Consider the following 21250-nt stretch of genomic DNA (forward strand, 5'->3'; position numbering starts at 1 on the left):
TTTGTCTCAACTCAGAATTGACTACTGCAAAGTCTTGATCCTGAGTCTGACTCCTGAAATACAAACACTTGGTTTTGACAATTGCACCCACTAATACAAAGTCTTGGTCTTGGTCTTGGTCTTGAGCCTACTAATACAAAGTCTTGGTCTTGAGTTGGAATTGACTACTAAACTGAGACTTGACTACTGGTCTTGACTGTTGAGCCCACTAATACAAATGCTTGGTCTTGGTCTTGAGCCTACTAATACAAAGTCTTGGTCTTGACTACCATAAATACTTGGTCCAAACTAAGACTTGACTACTGGTCTTGACTCTTGAGTCCAATAATACAAAGTCTTGATCTTGCCTCCGACTTTGCTCCTACAGAGTCTCAGTCCTGTCTCAAAAGTCTTGTTCTTGTCTTATTCAAGAATCCTGTGGATACATTGTGAAATGCAGTTCTCACCTAAAGACTTTATAGTTCTGAAGATCTGAAGGCTGTGAAGGCTCACCGGATGGGCAGATTAAGGTTCAGTTCTACATCTCTCTGCATCCTGGATTTCTATCATTAAAAGCACTAATTCAAACTTCTGAATAGCGCATAAATGTACATTCATACCGCCCGCTCCTACACACACACTTTTTACTCTGTTATCTGAATTGACTTCAGTGTAGAAGTGAATCCAGTTCAGAACACAGTGACTGAGTGAGCGTCTCCGTAATGCTAATCTACTTAAGTCTCGACTTTAAGGAGGTTACTTAAAGAAGAATGGCTCTTTAAATGGCTTTGAGACACAAATCTGTCTCCCGCTGTTAATCGGAGTTACATAAATCAGATGAAAGCTTAAACATATATGGGCACGGCGCCCTCGGCTCCTTCGGTTTACTGTGTTTCTTTGCATTAGCGTTAGCCGCACAGCGATGCCGACACCTGTCAGCAGCCTAATAAACCTGCCAAAGACTGCTTTTCTGTCTGACAATCCTATTTGTCTCAGCTCCTGATAATGTAAAGCCACACTCATCACTGTGAGGCTTACACGTCTGATCACCTCTCAGCAGCTTTAGGGGAGTAAGTATGTGGGAGAGAGAGATATACAGAGAGAGAGACAGAGGCCGAGGGAGGGAGGCCTTATTCTTTGCATGAATATGAGGGAGGCAGTCCTGATTCTGACACCAGACTGATTGGTAGCTACAATGTTGTGCAGAAGTTTAGACCCCTAAGCCCATCATATAAACTCATGTCTCTCAGCAGTGAGAGAGTTTTACTGTAGAGGCTCCAGATCCCATTAGAACAGATGCAGGTAAACATAAATCCAGTAAAAAGGAACGAGGGCTTCTCATTCTGAAGAACTGAAAGCCTGGATCTTAAATGAACTAAAATAATTGCATGTAAATTGCAATAATGCAGAACACAGTCCTCAGATTATTTAGCTCTGTTGTTTTACTAATGTGTCTACCCATAATAATAATACTATTACTAATACTGCTATTACCTATTACCTACAACTTCTACTTCACTATATAGACCTACACTGCTGCTGTTGGAGTAACTGTCTCTAGAAGGCTTTCTACTAGATTTTGGACGACCATTGCTGTGATGATTTAATTGCATTCAGGAACAAGAGTGTTAGTGAGGTCAGGATGTTGGATGATCACCATCCCACCTCATCATCCCCAACTCATCCCAAAAGTACTGGATGGATTTCCACCACCATCATTCCAGACAACACAGTTCTTCCACTGCTCCACAGCTCAATGCTGGGGGGTTTTATACCCCTATAAAGCCCCCCTATGCATTTATTAGTGCAGGTGTCCACAAACGTTTGGACATGTAGTGTACTTCTACATCTGCTATTACTACTGCTATTGATGCTGCGGTTACTACTACAATGGCCACGATTAAATAATAATAATAATAATAATAATAATAATAATGATACTAATAATAGATGTTTTGGGCAGATTTTGTATGAAGTATGAAGATCAGTTAGCAGTACAGAAAAGTTATGAGTATTAATTGAAATAAATCAAGAAATATAATAGAAGAAACTTTAGAAATATAGAAAAATAGAACTTTACTATAGAACCCCCTACACTCGCTACACACACACACACACACCTCCAGTTGATGTATTGGTATGGTAGAAATGTCTCCAGACTGCAGATTGTCTGAATCTGAGTCACATTTGGGAATTTTATGACTGACCAGAAGGACATAACTCACCTGCGAGTGAGAGGAACTCTCCTCAACCTCCCGCAGAGAGGACTCAGGAATCCTGGCGAAACTGAGGCTGGTTTTCAGTGAAGGAGCATGAAGAAGGTTATCGATCTGATCTGCTTCAGCCCATAAAAACAACCATGTTTGCTCATTATGTAGGGAACGGAATCCATTCCGCTTCGATTTGTGCCAACTTCTCAGCAAGATGTATTTTTAGAAATGTCACAAAACACCTGGCGCATTGCATATTCAAGCTGTTTGCTTGACATTTTATTTATGTGTTTATTTATTCCATTCCTGTTTGATCGGGAAGGCTATGAATTGAATAATCAATGATCATAAGCATTGCATTACAGAAGCACAGAGAGAGAAATACTACACACACTCTGTCACCAGTGTGGCCTGGACCTCCGTAATGGTCCACATTATAGCAGCTTTTCATTTTGCTATTTCACTCTTCTCTTTGCTGCGTAAGTGAAACTGGGCAAAAGGGGAAGGTAATTTCCCTGAATGTTTGTTCATGGATTGTGAGAGACCACCCTGAACGACTGAGTGGAGGTTCTGAGGCAGTATAGGGACGGCATTAGTGTTTGCAGGGTAAAGGAGGAAACACTATGTGATCAAAAGTGAAGAAAACCCTTCGTTCATTTCAGAATCAGAATCAGATTAGCCAAGTATGTTCACACACACAAGGAATTTGTTCCGGCTGTTATTGTCTCTGTAGTGTTAACAATATACAGCTACTTATTATATACTACTAATATTATATACAGCATATAATTTACAGACAATACACAATATACAGGGAACAATAGTATACACAGTATACAAAGACTATACCAGGACTGTCTATACAGTGTGTTTTACAGTGTTCTTCACAGAACAGCCGTGTGCAGCACTATACTATAATATAAATACTGTGTTACACAGCAGTGAACACGTGTGTGTGAGATGAGTGATGGTGCAGTAATGCAGTAACTGTAGGATAAGAGTGATAAGAGTTTATCAGTAATATCTGTGGCTTGTAGCTGATAATGGTGATCAGCTGTTGAGGATGGTGATGGCGTGAGGGTAAAAGCTGTTCCTGTGTCTGACAGTCTTAGTGTACACATTTCTGTAGCATCTGCCAGATGGGAGCAGGGTGACTAGGGGGTGAGGAGTCTGTTTTCTGGTTCTGAATGGAGGGCAGAGAAGCACCGATGATTTCCCATCAAAGCAGCGGTGAAGTACAAGTTCTTCATTTTGTATTTTAATACAGTGTTTCATGTAAAGGTTTGGGATCTCTGTTGTAAACTGGTAAGACTGGTAAACTAACTGTTGGTTCTTATAGTCAACATGTAAGATATAGGAGAGATGGGCAGCATCAGAGCTGGACCCCAGACTGATGGAAGAAGATGGCCTGGTCCAAAGAGTCCTGTTTTCTTTCCACTACTTTACAGCTAAGCTGTTGTTGCTCCTGGGTGTTTTCACTTCACATTAGCAGCACTTACTGTTGACTGGGGCAGCTCTTGCGGAGCTGAATTTGATGAACTGTGAGTGAGACTGAAATAGCAAAGTAAATGAATTAGAAGGAGTGTCCCCATACTTTTGGCGATTGTTGGTGTAATGCTGGTCTAATTCAGTGTATATGAAACATATTGTATTTCTAATAGATAATAACATATCTAATCTAATATATGACTAATCTGATTTATATCTAATCTGGTTTGTATCTAATGTGATGTATATATAATTCAGTGGATAATGAATGCAGTGCATATATAATCTGGTGTATTCCTAATGCAGTGTAGATCTATCTGATGTGTATCTAATCTGGCGTGGTGTGTATTTAATCTGCTGTGTATCTAATGCAGCATGTATCTAATGGAAGGAGACTGCAAGGGGACTGCTGTACTGTTTGAATCCAAGTACAGTAGATTTAAAGGGCATAGCAAAACAGTCTCTCTAAACAGCCTCTCCAGACTGTGAAGATGAAAGCTGTTCTCTACGGTGGAACACAGTGGGAAAGTGAGGAAGTTGGAGTGAAACTAGGCTGCAGTGCCATTGGATTGTCTTTATATGAAGGTCAGCAGACTGCGCAGTTAGACTTAAAAGCATCCACCCAGACCGATTCATCTTAGTTAACTGCAGATTTGTTGGGCTGGGAATGAGAAAAGAGGCTGCTATCGGCCGGACGTCCGTGAGATCCCCTCTGACCACATCTTCATCCCACTTCTCTGCGCAATCAATTAATCAGCCGAGGCTGTTAATCGGAGACGAGTGGATTGCTATGCAGCTCGCTCAGCTAATACTGCTGCTGCAATGATGCTGCTGATACTTGCGTTACGGCTGTCTGTAGAGCACTGCTGTTAGCATCACCGCTACATTATCACATACTGCGTTTCTATCACTGTGACTATGACCTGGTTTAATGTGTTAATATGGCGATACTGTTATAATGCAGTTTGTGTATTGATGAGTTTATGATGGGTTATGTCAGTACTGCAGTACATAGAACCATTTTGCTTCATTAGTCTGTAGTTAAAAAAGGGTTCTTTGACTTTGAGCTTTTTTTGGTTCTATATACACTATATAACTTTAAGAAAAAGTAAAAAAAGTACTTCATAATAGAGAAGATTTATTTATATACTATTTAATCAGATTGCCACATGTATTTGTTCAGTATTTAGGATAAACACATTACTATACTTAAGTAAGAGTGCATTAATACATTATATTGAATAGTATTCAAGAATAGAATAGAATAACATTTTGCTTTGATCTATGAAATCAGTTGAATAAGCAGAATAGCAGGAACCATGCTCTGATCACTACTGATTAATAGCTGCACTTACAGTTGGCTGGAGCAGCTCTAGCAGGACAGAAAGTCGATGAATTGATCCACTGGAAAGGCAGCAGTCTATGACAGTGAGTGAGACTGAAATAGCCGAATAACCTACAAGGGGTGTCCAAATACTTTTGGCAATGTCACTTAATCTAAGCAAAATGGGTTCTGCATTAAAAAGGGTCATTTGCATTGTACCAACAGTGGAACCCTTTGGTGCAATATGGATAGAATGTAGATATCTTTCTGTCCTGTGAGCCCATCACTTCACACTTCCATGGCGCTGCACAATAGCTGCACCTACAGTTGACTGTGGCAGCCCTAGCGGGGCAGAAAATGTGTGGAAATGTGGCATTTTATGACAGTGGGTGAGACCGACGTAGTCAAATAAGCTACTTAGAAGGGGTGTCCCCATACTTTTGGCAGTGCCACGACTCAAACATGTGTGCTCACGTTACGCCTCATAGCAGCAGTCATGTTCTAGAATGGCTGGTATAAAAGGCTGGTTCCACATGTTCACAGGGACACTTCACCAGCATCAGCGGTGCAGAAATGGAGTGGATACCACTTCAGATGAGAAAGCTGCTTCATTTAGCTCTGCCCTCATGGGAAAAAACATTGTATACGTTCATGCATCTCAGCTTCCTCGCGTGCACCCACTTGTCCCAGTGTAGCCACTAGTGGGTCGGCGCTGTTCTGTTTCGTTCTACATGGCCGGGCACCAGCCTCAGCTTGCAGCAGCAGACTTTTGCCTCATTTAAACGCTGAGTGAAATCCCAGCGACCGGGAATGTGCTCGATTCTGCAAGTCAAGCGCGATCAACAGGAGCTGACAGACTGTGGAATGAGTCTCAGCAGGAACACTCGAGTTATGACCAAACATTTCCAGCTGTACGGTCTGGAAGCCTGGTGCTGCAGCCACTTAGCACTGCTAAAGATCAGGGGCTCCAGGCCTTAGCCAGCCAGCCAGCTGGTTACTGAGCAGGACATTCTGACAGCCCGCCAATCAGAGAGCAGCTTGGTGCAGTGTCATTGATCTGATTACTAGAGTGAAGCGAATGGAGGAACTCTAACATGTTGCTGGCTGTGAATAATTGATGGCCCTGGGCATGCCACTTCCCTTTGAAGTCCCTCTTTGAAGCCAATCCCAAAAAGAAACAAGTTAAAATTTCACAGGTCTGAAATATTTATCTGTAATGACCCGAGCTCTTCACACACTCTCGGACCGAAAGTGGTGTTAAAGTTAATGGAGATGATCAAACGTTGTTGTTTTTTTATTTTTTCTCTCCGTGGACGGGGACCTTGATCCCCGTCTGCTTCAGAAGAATGTTCTAGCATGCAGGCTTTACGTGCTGAATACGTGCTGAGTCTCCCGGAATAACTGTTTCCACGTATGGCGTCTACGTTACCGCTACTGCTGCACCTCAGCGCCTCGGTGTGTGTTTTGTGGCCTGAGGACAAATGTGAAACTGCTGTACATTTGGGATAGCTTCATCTTTCCTGTATTCATGAGAGTTGACGCTGTTGAAAGTGAACGTTGACGTACATCTCAATCCCCGCTGACACGCCAGCGACTAACGCTCAGAGTGCAGGAGAGAACATGGACGTAGTTCAACAGGTCCAGGTGGAGGATGCTGTTTTTACTCATCTTCTCGAGTTCCTGTGGAAACATCATCTACCAGTATTCCCACCAATTGGACAGATATGCTTGATGATGTAAGAGCACGGTTGATGCCAAAGGATCAACAGCTCCCAAGCTAAAGTACAGCCTCCAAACATGGTGGAGGTACTGTAGCTCCCTCTATTAAAATTTTACAAATCTGCAAAGTAATTTGTGAAGAATGACCCCATTCTCAGAAGTTCCCAAAGTAGTGGCTACATCTCCCCATCCATACATCCATCCCTTTTCTTATCCCCTTCATCCTGGTCAGGATTGCAATGATTCATCATTATGTGCAAGACAGGAATACACCTAGACAGAGCATCTAGGGGCAATTTAGCATGGTCAGTTCACCTGCCATGTGCATTCTTGGGTGTTGGAAGAAAACCGAAGTGCCGGTAGTGGTAGTGACCCAGAGTGAGGATCACACACTCTTAACTGTGGCACCACCGTTCCACCCAGCTACATCTCTGGTTTCACTGGATGAAGTATTTTAAAGCAGTTCTTTGTTTTATTATATAGCAATCACTCACTCTGTACTACATCACCGCTTACAGAGGGCAACCTGATTCATTAAATTCAAATCAGTGCAGAATTACACCAATCAATCACGAAGAAGCAGAGGTCAAATAAGATTTCTTTGGAGCGGTGCCACAGAAGAACCACCTCTGGTTCTCTAAAAAGCGTTTCATCTGCTGTAAGTCAAGTCAAGTCAAGTCAAGTGGGTTTATTGTCATTTCAACTACATATAGAGTACACAGTGAAACGAAACAACGTTCCTCCAGGACCATGGTGCAACATAGACAGTGCATACAAGACAAGTGCAACACAAACAAACAAGTGCGGACAGACAACACAACACAGTACAGACAGAGGATAATAATGTAATGGATGAGGACAATAAATTCAAAGCAGTTTTTTAAGATTTTATAAAACCCTGTCAGTTCTGCAGGACTTCTGATTCAGTCTGCTTATTCCCAGATGTTGAACAGCAGTCTTGTGATGTCTGTCCTGTGTCTCAGGGATCCTGTATAAAGGCAACGGGGAGAACGTGTTCCTGTCCCAGCTCCCTCCGGTCATTAGCACCATCATGGGGAATGGCCGGCGCAGGAGCATCTCGTGTCCCAGCTGTAACGCCCAGGCTGAGGGCAACAAGCTGCTGGCCCCCGTGGCCCTGGCCTGGGGCAGAGACGGCAGCCTGTATGTAGGAGACTTCAACTACATCAGACGCATTTATCCATCAGGCAATGTTAGCAGCGTCATGGAGCTCAGGTGAGTGTGCAGGTGGATGGATGGGTGGATTGATGGATGGATTCATTGAATGATGGATCAGTTGGCTAATTGATAGATGTATAAACAGCCCTGTATCAAAGTATCTAATGTCTAAACATCAAGCAATGTTAGCAGTGGCATGAAATTTAGGCCAGGGTGCAACAATTGGAATAATGAGGGGATGATGAGTGACGGATGAAGATGGATTGATTAATGAATAATGAATTAGTGGTTGGATGAATGGATGGATGATAAGATGGAGGAATTAATGGGTGGATGGAGAAGTGAACGGATGAGTAGATGGATGCATAGGTTGATGTATAAATGATTGGATGGATGGATGGATGGATGGATGGATGGATGAGCAGATGATTGGACAAATGGATGGATAAGTAGATGGATGGATGGATGGATGGATGGACAGATGGTTCCTGCATAGGATCCCAAATGTTCCAATCAAACTCCATCCCTGCCAGGTAGTACAGCCTCCAGTGACTCCTTGCTCTTCATCTATTCATGCTTGCTTAGTGGTTGCTTCAGGCGAGCTCTCTGAAAGTGGACCTGGTTGTAGCACATGTGAGGTGGGAGCTTTAGTTTGACTGTGAAGAATGACTCATAATACACATATGGGTGGGGTAGTAGTGGGGGGTGCATTAATTGATCCAATGATTGAGTGGGTGCACGGAGCAGTGGATGGGTTTACTGTCAAATTGATTAATGAACATTATAAATGATAAGGCTGTCCCTGTGTGCTCTAATGATTCTTTTTCTTTTTTGTCTCTTATGTTTGTACAATGTCGATATTCTTCCATTTACTGCATAAAGAAATAAAGATTTCAGACATAGGTAAGTGATGCCTAGCTCTTTACTAATGATGACGAATGTGTGCTTCTATGGACAACATCCTATTAATGTAATGATGGCATAAGCTCTGTACCCAAGATCCAGTATATAAACACTGCCCTTAACATCTCTAATATACCTTATTAACATTAATACCTTAATTTGAGCAACATAGAGCTGGGCATCGGGGGACTCTGAGTCAGCAGAGTTAGTCTCCATCACCTTGGCCTTCACCTAATGGACAGGTTGATCTTATTCAGTGTCATGCACACATCTCCACTTAGCACAGTCTTGAAATCAAGGGTATTAGTGGGGACTCTTTTCACAGTAGTAGAAGCCTCTACTCTTCTGAAAAGGTTTTACTGTAGATTGTGGAGTATTGCTGTGAGGACGGTTTGAAAGCATCTGTGAGGTCAGGTACTGATGTTTGATGATTAGTTTTGCCACTCCAGTTCATGCCAAAAGTATTGGATGGAGCTCCATCACCACTTCAGAGAACCCCCCAGCCCCAATAAATAAGGGTGTAAGCTTTTATACCCCTCTAGCCCACTATGTCCTGTTTGTGAATGCTAATAAAGGGATTTGCTAATTAGAAGGGATGTCTGGATACTTTTAGACGCACTAAGCACTGGCAATCAGACAGTAGAAGGTGATTTCAGGTCATGTGTTCAAACATCTGACAGACAACAGATTCCCTTACTCAGCAGTTTTCCTCCATGCTACTCTAGCACCACATCCTGTTCTTTCAGCTGAAGCAGATACCAGGATTCACTTGGATCTATGGGGCTCTATTTTGGGGCTCTGATGTAAAATGCTCCAGGGTATGGATTAGTCTGCAGTATGTGAGCATGGCCTTATTAATAGCCTTTAATAAAAAGCTCCAAAAGTCTCTGTCTCTGACTGTTTCTGAAGGAGAAGGCTGCCGACGGACACGTTGTCCTGCATTCCAAGTCCTACTGGTCATTAGATGCTAATGGCATGTGGGGAGGAGCTGTGCTAACTCGCTCAGAGAAGATCATACTGATGGATTTAATGAATGCAAATAAGCATGGCCTGATGAAATGCCATCAGCTGTTGACAGTCATTAAGAGCTGCATATCACAGCTCCATTTCTGTGAGCCTTCACATGGGAGTCACAACGATTGAAATGATTTGGCAGTCTGCAAGGCGTCAACGCTGCCTCCTCGAATGTGTTACAGTCACATCTGATTTATTTTCCCCTTCGCACACTTTCCTCCTCCTCGTCTGTCAGCTACTCTCACTGTTTTAAAGCATTAGGAAAAAAACAGACGGTGAATCTGTAAACTTCTCCAACAGCATTAATATTCTCATCACTGTTATTGCGTCTGCCATCTCCAATCACGCTGTCAAACATCTCATTTCTGAAATGCACAGTTTAGGCTTGACCACACATTACAGCCTTAATTAGGTCTAAAATATTGAACTGAACCCAAATATAGCCCAAGAACCTTCTCTGCCCGACATGACTCACAGCGGAAAGAACTGAAGCAACTGAAGCCCAACTAAGTTCTGCACCCACCTGACTGTAACCCTGACCCTGGACCGACTCAACAGCAACCAATCACAATTCTGCCCCAACCCAACAGCAACCAATCACAATTCTGCCCCAACCCAACAGCAACCAATCACAATTCTGCCCTGACTCAACAGCAACCAATCACAATTCTGCCCTGATTCAATTGTGATCCATCAGAATTTTGACTCTTCAGTGGGGAAACCTGACTGTGAGAAACGCTGTCTGATTTTACCAAACCTCGTAATGGGTAGATGAGTTCCGTCAGGGTTAGACAGTAACTCTCGTTGCTCCACATGTTATAAGTCTCACAGCTCTCTCTCTCTCTCTCTCTCTCTCTCACTCCTGCAGTAATAACCCGGCCCATCGGTATTACCTGACCACGGATCCTGTGACTGGACAGTTGTACGTATCCGACACCAACTCCCGAAGGATCTACCGACCACGGGAGCTGTCGGCCAGTGCAGAACCCCAGCAGAACGTGGAGATTGTGGCAGGAACGGGAGACCACTGCCTGCCCTTTGATGAGACTCAGTGTGGGGATGGAGGTCCAGCTACAGAAGCCCTGCTGACCGGACCCAAAGGTACAGCACTGAGTCCACTGACCACATGTCACTCATAGTGAGAGTGCTACCATACATGCTGATAATGCTGATGGTCCCAGGGTAAATATTTTATTTATTTAGTCTCATTTTGTGTGAATCTTATTAATCTTATTATTTATTTTTAGTAATTTTGTTTAGTGGAATTATCTCTTTATGTTTAAAATAAGCACAATATTATTCTTATTGTTTTAGAATCTCATTTTATAAAGTAACACAAAATGGAAATCATAAAACAATCTGATAAATACCAAAATGAGATATATAAGATACATTATGTGAACAAAAGTATTTGGACACCTGCTCAGTCATTGTTTCTTCTGAAATCAAAGGTATTACAAAGAGTTTACAGTTGTTGGAGTAACTGTTTCTACTAGAGAAGCCTCTCTACTACTCCAGAGAAGAAGGCTTTCTACTAGATTCTGGAGGATTTGATTGCATTCGCAGAGCGTTTAGTGAGGTCAGGATGTTGGATGATGATCACCTCCCCACCTCATCCCAAAAGTACTGGATGGAGCTCCTCCACCATCATTCCAGAGAACACAGTTCTTCCACTGCTCCACAGCTCCTCAATGCTGGGGGGCTTTATACCCCTCTGGCATTATTAGGCAGCATGGAGCCAATAGGGTCATGTTTGTATACTTCTAATCTATTCTGTTGTGCTTCTCTACAGGGACTAGACAAGCTGTGTGTGTGCGTTTGCACATCTGTGTCAGCAATAATATATCATAATATAATAATATTAATAAATGTAAAAAATAAAGGGTAATTTATGATGAAATATTCACAATAAGTAAATTATGTATATAAAAGGAAACTTTAAAAAAAATCAACGATTGTGGGTGACGAGGTTTATTTTTGCAGAAATTCTTTGTAGCTAACCAGATTTTGTGATTAACCAGACCCAAAGCTATAGCTGGGTGATGTCATTGGACCTTGGAATACAATGGAGACGTATCCTAACATATGGAAAAATAAGGATTTCACTCTGGTTGGAAGCAAAGCTAAAAAAAAGTTAGAAGACTTCACCAGGCTTAATGATTTTGGATAACGGCACGATGGATCAAATACAATACAAACACTTCTCATCACACAGAGCACACACTCCTGCTCCTGGCTCTCAGTGCTGGTTATGATTAGATCAGATTAATTCTTGATGAATTCTTTTATATGGACACTTTTCAGATTCCCTTTTACTCAGATAAAAGAGCATACCGAAACTCCACGCCTTCAGTGGTGTTTCACAACTGTACTTAATGGAGTTTCTAAAGTAGAACCAGAACTGGAAAAGCTGACAAAGTTTTTATCAAATATTCCTTGATGAGATATTTGTCTGATTTTTCTAAATTATGTATTGTAACTTTAAATTCTTCATGAATGCATTTTTGCTGCTTAGACTTTTGTTTACAAAACAACTAAAACAACTAAAACATCACCATTCAAACAACAGGCCGAGACGGAAAATCCAGGTCAGATTCATGATATGTTTTTAAAAACACTGGAGAATGTCTGAATCTTCATGAAAAACTGTGTAAGTGGACATTTCTTTCATTTCATTTTTTCGGATTGGTAGGACCTAAACTAACCCAAGTATAAAAACTCAACTTAATCTTTGTTCATTTTTTGCAAAAAAAACAGTATATGAGGCCAAAGAATAAAAAAAATGAAGTATGATGGTGCAGAGAAGCAGAAATGCAATGTCTGAAATGCAATATGAGCATGCAGGGTCTCAAGAGGTTAAGAACAGTTGGTCTCACTCAAAAACTTCCAAAAACTGAGAGGGCATTTTTTACTTTCTGACATAAAAATGGGAAATGACAGATTTTAAATTCAACAAATACCTTTATACGTTTGTAAGCTAAGAGCCATCAGGAATATTGCATTACTGGCTTAAGTAGCTATCAAGCATCCCCATTCAGTCCACTGTTCTTTACCCGCCCCTTCCACTCCCTTCCTGCCCTTAAGGCACTATTTCCTTTTTTTTACACCCCTTTCCAGCTGGTGTCCCTCCAGTGCTTAAATTAGTTTCAGCACTCAGATCTCATATCAATGTAAGCAATCATTTATTATGTTTCCTGTCTCAGAATACCACTGTTAGGTCACGACGGCAGAGCCAGAGACACATCTCACAAGCCCCAATGCAGCATCTTCTGTACACTGTAAAACTCAACTGGCTTTAAGCTGGCATCTCAAGGGTTCTGGCCCCGTTAGTCAGAGAGCTGACCACAGCTGACGTTTAATGACGATAACCACGCCACTCTCCAGCTGAAACAGCTTTCTATTGTTCACCGGTTGATGCTGATGCTGCAGAAGCTGAATCACTTGGTTGGTGGGCGTAGTCGGCTCCTCTTGAAGAACGCTGTTATATCCATGGTCACCTAGCTGGCGAACTCCTAGCTGACTGTGACAGACTGAATGACACACAACACAAGTCTCGTTACAGGACTGATCATTTTAATAACTTTATTGTCTTAAAAAGATGTTTTTTTGGAGAAAATATCCAGAGCTTGAGCTCCATAAACCCTCCAGCACTCTGCCTAAATCCTATTGTATCGAACTTTTTCTCATGTAAAAATTGTGTATCTCCGGCAGATTCGTGTTCCGTCAGAATTTCACCATGAATGGGCAAATAGAAATGCTCCAAAATTACTTGGAATAAAATCTCTTTGCATTAATATTAATGACTGAAACTCTGCACTTGATTGTCTAAATGGACACACAGATGAATGCTCTTTTCAGAGCTAGCATCAGAAGTGGCATGCGCTTGCAACCCACAGAGCTACAGAACGTATTGATTTTATAAAATCCTCCAGCAAAAACACAGAGAATTTTAAAACAGGCCGGCCGAGGCAGCGCGTGGGATGCGGGTGCATTAGTGCACTTTACTTAGGTGGGGACGGTCATTTTTGCCACAGCATCGCTTCAGTCCCATCACACACACACACCCTTGATGTGTGACAAGGAACTGTCACCATAGCAACGTCCACATTCATCATTTTAGGTTTAATAAGGAGTTTAATGTTTTGTCATGCTGTGTTTTGGGAGAGGTCCCACCAGGTAGAACGAAATGAAGGCAGAAAGAGCATTAAAAGGAGAGGAGAGACGTGGAGATGGTCAGATACATCCTCCTGCACTTTTTCCTTGAGCAATAATTCAGCAGTGGAGGGCAGGATGTGAATAATTGAGCGTGATGCTTTCTGCAGTGACCTGAATAATGTGAAGCCAAACACGACACATGTAGCCGCCTCCCACCAACCCTCTCCACACCCCCACCAGCTTCACGCCAGTCTCAGAGCACAGCTGTCTGACCTGTGTGTCTCTTTGCGTCCTTTCTGCTCTTTACAGGGATTGCAGTGGATAAGAATGGTCTGATCTACTTCGTGGACGGCACAGTGATCCGCAAAGTGGACCAGAACGGAGTCATTTCGACTTTGCTGGGGTCAAATGACCTTGCCTCAGCTAGACCGCTCAACTGTGATGCAGTCATGGACATTCAGGAGGTAGAAATGAGATTTCCATAAACCATCTCAATAAACACTCCTAAACACTAGAATAGGAGATATTAGTCCATAAACACCTCAATAAACACTCCTATACACTAGAATAGGAGATATTAGTCCATACACACCTCAATAAACACTCCTAAACACTAGAATAGGAGATATTAGTCCATAAACACCTCAATAAACACTCCTATACACTAGAATAGGAGATATTAGTCCATACACACCTCAATAAACACTCCTATACACTAGAATAGGAGATATTAGTCCATAAACACCTCAATAAACACTCCTATACACTAGAATAGGAGATATTAGTCCATACACACCTCAATAAACACTCCTATACACTAGAATAGAGATATTAGTCCATACACACCTCAATAAACACTCCTATACACTAGAATAGGAGATATTAGTCCATAAACACCTCAATAAACACTCCTATACACTAGAATAGGAGATATTAGTCCATACACACCTCAATAAACACTCCTATACACTAGAATAGAGATATTAGTCCATACACACCTCAATAAACACTCCTATACACTAGAATAGGAGATATTAGTCCATACACACCTCAATAAACACTCCTATACACTAGAATAGGAGATATTAGTCCATACACACCTCAATAAACACTCCTATACACTAGAATAGGAGATATTAGTCTATAAACACCTCAATAAACACTCCTATACACTAGAATAGGAGATATTAGTCCATAAACATCTCAATAAACACTCCTATACACTAGAATAGGAGATATTAGTCCATACACTCCCTCAATAAACACTCCTATACACTAGAATAGGAGATATTAGTCCATACACACCTCAATAAACACTCCTATACACTAGAATAGGAGATATTAGTCCATAAACACCTCAATAAACACTCATATACACTAGAATAGGAGATATTAGTCCATGCAAAGTGAGTCAGTATCTTTAGTTTGACCAGAACAAACTGATTTGTTAAAGGGAAGCAGTATTGCGGTAAAGAGCCTGAGGATGTAAAGTGGGTTAAAGTGATTCTGCTGCAGAGAGCGTCTCTTCCCTGAATGTTATGCAACACAGACTCGCACATGTTTGTCCACAGAGCAAAGCTGAAGTGTAAATTTGCCTCTGACGGTCTCATCCAAAGGCAATAGCACTTAACTAAAAACATCAACACTAATTTCAAACATATTAAACAGATTGGCCTGATTTGGCTTACAGAACAGGATGACTGATTTTAACCTTTAGAAGTGTGAAGGTATGGCTGTCATTTAGCTCTGCTCTTTACCTGTGATACATACTTTTATTTATTAAGTGTCTTTAATAAATGTGAGATCACGCATTACCAATACATTCAATTATCAAGTAACCGATGATATGTTTACTGTCTCAGATGTAGTTTTATGATTATTCTGTGGTTTTAACAGTTTATATACCTGTAATTACACTCATCTTATTACACATGTATAAACACATAAGAGAAACCTAATACAGACATATAATATAAAGTGAGGCCGAGTTCGTTATTATTAAATATGTATGTTATTAGTACTATTTATATTCAGCCATTCTGTATCATCTTTCCAGTCTGCAGTTCCAACGGTTTTATTTGCTTTGATTAAAAAATGACAAAAATGTGGAACAAACAGCATCAAGAATCCTCAAACTCAAATCACCATAACTGTATTAGATAGTGTAATAGATGTATAGGGCTTTCACAGTGCTCTGGTTCTGGTCCATGGTTCAATTTGGGACACGGTTCAGGACTGTTTTTTTGTAAAGATCAAGATTAAGATGTTAAGATGAATCTTTTTGAGTACATTCTGACATTTTGAACTCAGATTTATGATTCAGGAGGTTTGAATCAACAAAGAAACTGCAGGTAAAGGTGAACTTTCTTAAAGATTCACACTAAAATATTGGAGATAAATGTTTTTTACACTCAGTATAAACCCGGTTCTGTGGTTTAAAGAGAGCCATGAGTTCCAGGAGCTCAGCATGATGGTTAGATTTTAGTATGAATACACTGCAGACTTTCGCGTTCCTCCGTATTTAATGCTTTAAGGCCTGTGTGAGCTGGACGCAGGAGAAAAGCCCTGATCTCTCTGGAGCTCAGCCCAGCAAGAGCCCAGTCTGACATGTAGACTAGGGCATTTTATTTTTTAATTGTAGAAGTGGACAGTAGGCGTTTGTTGTGGCGCTGTCATCAAGACAGTTAAATAAACTGCTATAAATAAATAAGTAAAAACATGCAGCGTGAGCCAAACTGTGACATACAGAACCAGTTTCAGTATGAGGAACAGAACTGTTTCAGCACTAATAATAAAATACCTCCTCTCCCAGAAACTCTGAGGTTCTGGATTAAAAGCAGCAAAGCAGAGAAGCGTTAGTATTATCACGCATTAGCTTTCGGTTTGAGGTGGTTTCGAGGTGGACTGATTAACATCAAACCACTGATGCTGTTTGTGTCCATTCTTGTGTGCTTCAGGTTTCGTTAGAGTGGCCAACAGACCTGGCGGTCAGTCCACTGGACAACTCTCTGTTTGTTCTGGATGGCAGCGTGGTCCTGCGGATTACGGAGGAGGGTCAAGTGACTGTGGCCGCGGGTCGTCCTCTACACTGCTCGATGCCTGCCACTGATCAGTCTGTGATGGATGTCCAGTTGGCCACTCACACTCATCTGGAGTCTCCGAGCGCCATCACGGTTTCTTTTGGTGGAGTTTTACACATCGCCGAGACGGACGAGCGGAAGATGAGCCGGATTCGAAGCGTAGCACCGGGCGGCGAAATCACCCACCTGGCGGGAGTGCCGTCCGACTGTGACTGCAAAACTGACGTGAACTGCGACTGCTACCTGACCGGTGATGGCTTCGCTAAAGACGCACGGCTTAGTGGTCCGTCTTCTCTAGTGGCTGGTCCAGATGGAACGCTGTACGTGGCTGACTTAGGAAACATCAGAATCCGAAGCATCAGCACCAACAGACCTCCACTAAACAGCCTGGGACTGTACGAGGTGGCCTCCACTGCAGAACAGGAGGTCTACATGTTTGATGTTAATGGGACGCATCAGCACACTGTCAGCCTGGTGACCGGGGACTACAGGTACCACACGTCACCCAAATCAGCACTATCTAGAACACTATTATTATAGAGGACAGAAATTCCCCCTAATCAATGTTCCCTACATTGGAGCACTTTATAGAGCACTATTATTATAGGGAACAGAAATTCCCCCTAATCACTGTTCCCTACATTGGAGCACTATATAGAGCACTATTATTATAGGGAACAGAAATTCCCCCTAATCACTGTTCCCTACATTGGAGCACTATATAGAGCACTATTATTATAGGGAACAGAAATTCCCCCTAATCACTGTTCCCTACATTGGAGCACTATATAGAGCACTATTATTATAGAGGACAGAAATGCCCCCTAATCAATGTCCCCTACATTGGAGCACTATATAGAGCACTATTATTTTAGGGAACAGAAATTCCCCCTAATCAATGTTCCCTACATTGGAGCACTATATAGAGCACTATTATTATAGGGAACAGAAATTCCCCCTAATCACTGTTCCCTACATTGGAGCACTATATAGAGCACTATTATTATAGGGAACAGAAATTCCCCCTAATCACTGTTCTCTACATTGGAGCACTATATAGAGCACTATTATTATAGAGGACAGAAATGCCCCCTAATCAATGTTCCCTACATTGGAGCACTATATAGAGCACTATTATTTTAGGAGACAGAAATGCTCCCTGTTTTTTTTTATTCTTCTTCTTTCCAGTGTTTATAATTTCTGTTTCCTGTTTCTGATTCCTGACAGGTCCAACTTCAGCTACAGTAATGACGGAGATCTAACTGCTGTGACAGATTGCCATGGTAACACCCTCCGAATCCGTAGAGATGCAAGTCGGCAGCCGGTGCGGATCGTGGCCCCAGATAATCAGGTGGTGTGGCTAAGCATGGGCTCCAGCGGGGGGCTTAAGTCACTGGGCACCCAGGGCCGAGACCATGTCCTGCTCACGTACCATGGCAACAGTGGCCTATTGGCCACCAAAAGCACCGCCAACGGCTGGACCACCTTCTACGAGTGAGTTTGAAGCCTAATTACTGCTTGAGCTGGATGTTATTCTCTTCAGCAGAGAGCTTTTTTATGGCAGGTGTTTCACGTGGTCATTAGTTGTTTATTTCACAAAACCGGCGGCGATGTGTAAGACCAGATTGTTATTAAGACGTTATTGATCCCAGTTTAGATTCAATTGCTGCATAGTAGCAGTACAGCCCAGCGTGCCTGTACACTACACATGTACAAATGCCCACAAAAATATTTAGACAGTGTGCAGTAGGTAAAAATACTACTGTCTATATCATATTTTTTAAACAGTTAATATTTTATTCAGACATGCATTTTAAATAAATATAATCTGTAAGTCATTTCTCATATAATAATATTTATTTTGAGAATAGTTACATTTTATTATTTTAATCTGTTTCAAATCATGATTAAATCTGTATTTCTGTATTGCAACTCTCACTGTAAATAGATCAATTTCTTTATATTCTTATTTTTTAGGATAACAATAAATACATTGATGGTATTTGTAATATTAATACATACAATACATTTATTGATATATTAATAACTCTGGCATTAAAAAATGCTTGTGGAAAATCATACCATACCACTGTGTCCCAGTAAATATATTGACATATGTTTTGCCGCTAGCTATGACACTGAAGGGAAGCTGACCAACGTGACCTTTCCCACTGGTGTGGTCAGCAGCCTGATCAGTGACGTGGGATCCATCTCCTCCGTGGAAACAGAAAGTTCAGAACGAGAAGAGCAGGCCACCATCACCGCCAACCAGTCCGCCATTCAGACTGTGCTTACTCTGCAGCAGGGTTAGCTCTCAGCTCTACACACTGCCACCAAGTTACACCCCTCACATCTGATCTTACACCCAACTGTTGTTTTAAAAGAATTACCTCACATCTCCTCTGACCTGTTTTGCAGATCAGTTGAAGACCAGCTATGTGGTGGGTTATGACGACTCCCTGTGGGTGCTGCAGGCCAGTGGCCTGAACACACACTTCCAGACTGAACCCCACATCCTGTGTGGAGCATCGTCCCCCACGGTGGCCAGAAGAAACATCACCCTGCCAGACGATGCTGGTCAGAATCTGGTAGAGTGGCGCTTTAGGAAGGAGCAAGCACGCTCTAAAGTCACAGTATTCGGACGCAAGCTACGAGTAAGTCGTGATCACCAGTGTTATGAAATATCCTATTCTAGTGTATAGGAGTGTTTATTGAGGTGTTTATAGACTAATATCTCCTATTCTAGTGTATAGAAGTGTTTATTGAGGTGTGTATGGACTAATATCTCCTATTTTAGTGTATAGGAGTGTTTATTGAGGTGTGTATGGACTAATATCTCCTATTCTAGTGTATAGGAGTGTTTATTAAGGGGTTTATGGACTAATATCTCCTATTTTAGTGTATAGGAGTGTTTATTAAGGGGTTTATGGACTAATATCTCCTATTCTAGTGTATAGGAGTGTTTATTAAGGGGTTTATGGACTAATATCTCCTATTCTAGTGTATAGGAGTGTTTATTAAGGGGTTTATGGACTAATATCTCCTATTCTAGTGTATAGGAGTGTTTATTGAGGTGTTTATGGACTAATATCTCCTATTCTAGTGTATAGGAGTGTTTATTGAGGTGTGTATGGACTAATATCTCCTATTCTAGTGTATAGGAGTGTTTATTGAGGTGTGTATAGGCTAATATCTCCTATTCTAGTGTATAGGAGTGTTTATTGAGGTGTTTATGGACTAATATCTTCTATTCTAGTGTATAGGAGTGTTTATTGAGGTGTGTATGGACTAATATCTCCTATTCTAGTGTATAGGAGTGTTTATTGAGGTGTTTATGGACTAATATCTCCTATTCTAGTGTACATGAGTGTTTATTGAGGGGTTTTTGGACTAATATCTCTTATTCTAGTGTATAGGAGTGTTTATTGAGGTGTGTATGGACTAATATCTCCTATTCTAGTGTATAGGAGTGTTTATTGAGGTGTATATGGACTAATATCTCCTATTCTAGTGTATAGGAGTGTTTATTGAGGGGCTTATAGACTAATATCTCCTATTCTAGTGTATAGGAGTGTTTATTGAGGGGCTTATAGACTAATATCTCCTATTCTAGTGTATAGTAGTGTTTATTGAGGTGTGTATGGACTAATATCTCCTATTCTAGTGTATAGGAGTGTTTATTGAGGGGCTTATAGACTAATATCTCCTATTCTAGTGTATAGGAGTGTTTATTGAGGGGCTTATAGACTAATATCTCTTATTCTAGTGTATAGGAGTGTTTATTGAGGGGCTTATAGACTAATATCTCCTAGGAGTGTTAATCGATTGACATCTGCTATTCTGCTGCACAGGAGTGTTTGAGTTCTGTATCCCTTTAGCTGAGATTGTGCTGAATCTAAGGATGGAGCTAAAATACTTAATGTTACTGTCAAAGACACCAACATAATCATGCAGAATATAAATCAGAAAGGCATTATTGTGTGTCCAGAAAGGGTAATGATTCATTGCATTAAGGTGCAATTGCTAAATCTATGAAACCAATCGTACGTCTGGAGATAAATTAAGATTTCATGCACTCATTCCTGAATGTCCAATGAAGTTCAGACTGAATGCTATTAACCTCGCTGTTCATCTTCTCATAAATAATACAAATTGAACATAATGGTTTTGAAACACAGCCAGCAACCAATTTTCTGGTGTCT

General features: G+C 41.4%; 1 protein-coding gene across 2 annotated transcripts in view; it reads left to right on the forward strand.

The window, feature by feature from the left end:
- Positions 1–21250, forward strand: part of LOC140540562 (teneurin-3) — a 192860-nt gene that overhangs the window by 167573 nt on the left and 4037 nt on the right. For both annotated transcript variants that reach the window (XM_072662912.1, XM_072662913.1), the window contains 8 exons: positions 7704–7953; positions 8779–8799; positions 10682–10914; positions 14278–14432; positions 16926–17539; positions 18276–18542; positions 19179–19354; positions 19467–19702. In XM_072662912.1, coding sequence (XP_072519013.1) covers positions 7704–7953; positions 8779–8799; positions 10682–10914; positions 14278–14432; positions 16926–17539; positions 18276–18542; positions 19179–19354; positions 19467–19702 — 1952 coding nt within the window. The remainder of the gene's footprint in view (positions 1–7703; positions 7954–8778; positions 8800–10681; positions 10915–14277; positions 14433–16925; positions 17540–18275; positions 18543–19178; positions 19355–19466; positions 19703–21250) is intronic.

The sequence above is a fragment of the Salminus brasiliensis genome, chromosome 19 (genome assembly GCF_030463535.1).
Source record: "Salminus brasiliensis chromosome 19, fSalBra1.hap2, whole genome shotgun sequence".
Taxonomy (NCBI): Eukaryota; Metazoa; Chordata; class Actinopteri; order Characiformes; family Bryconidae; genus Salminus; species Salminus brasiliensis.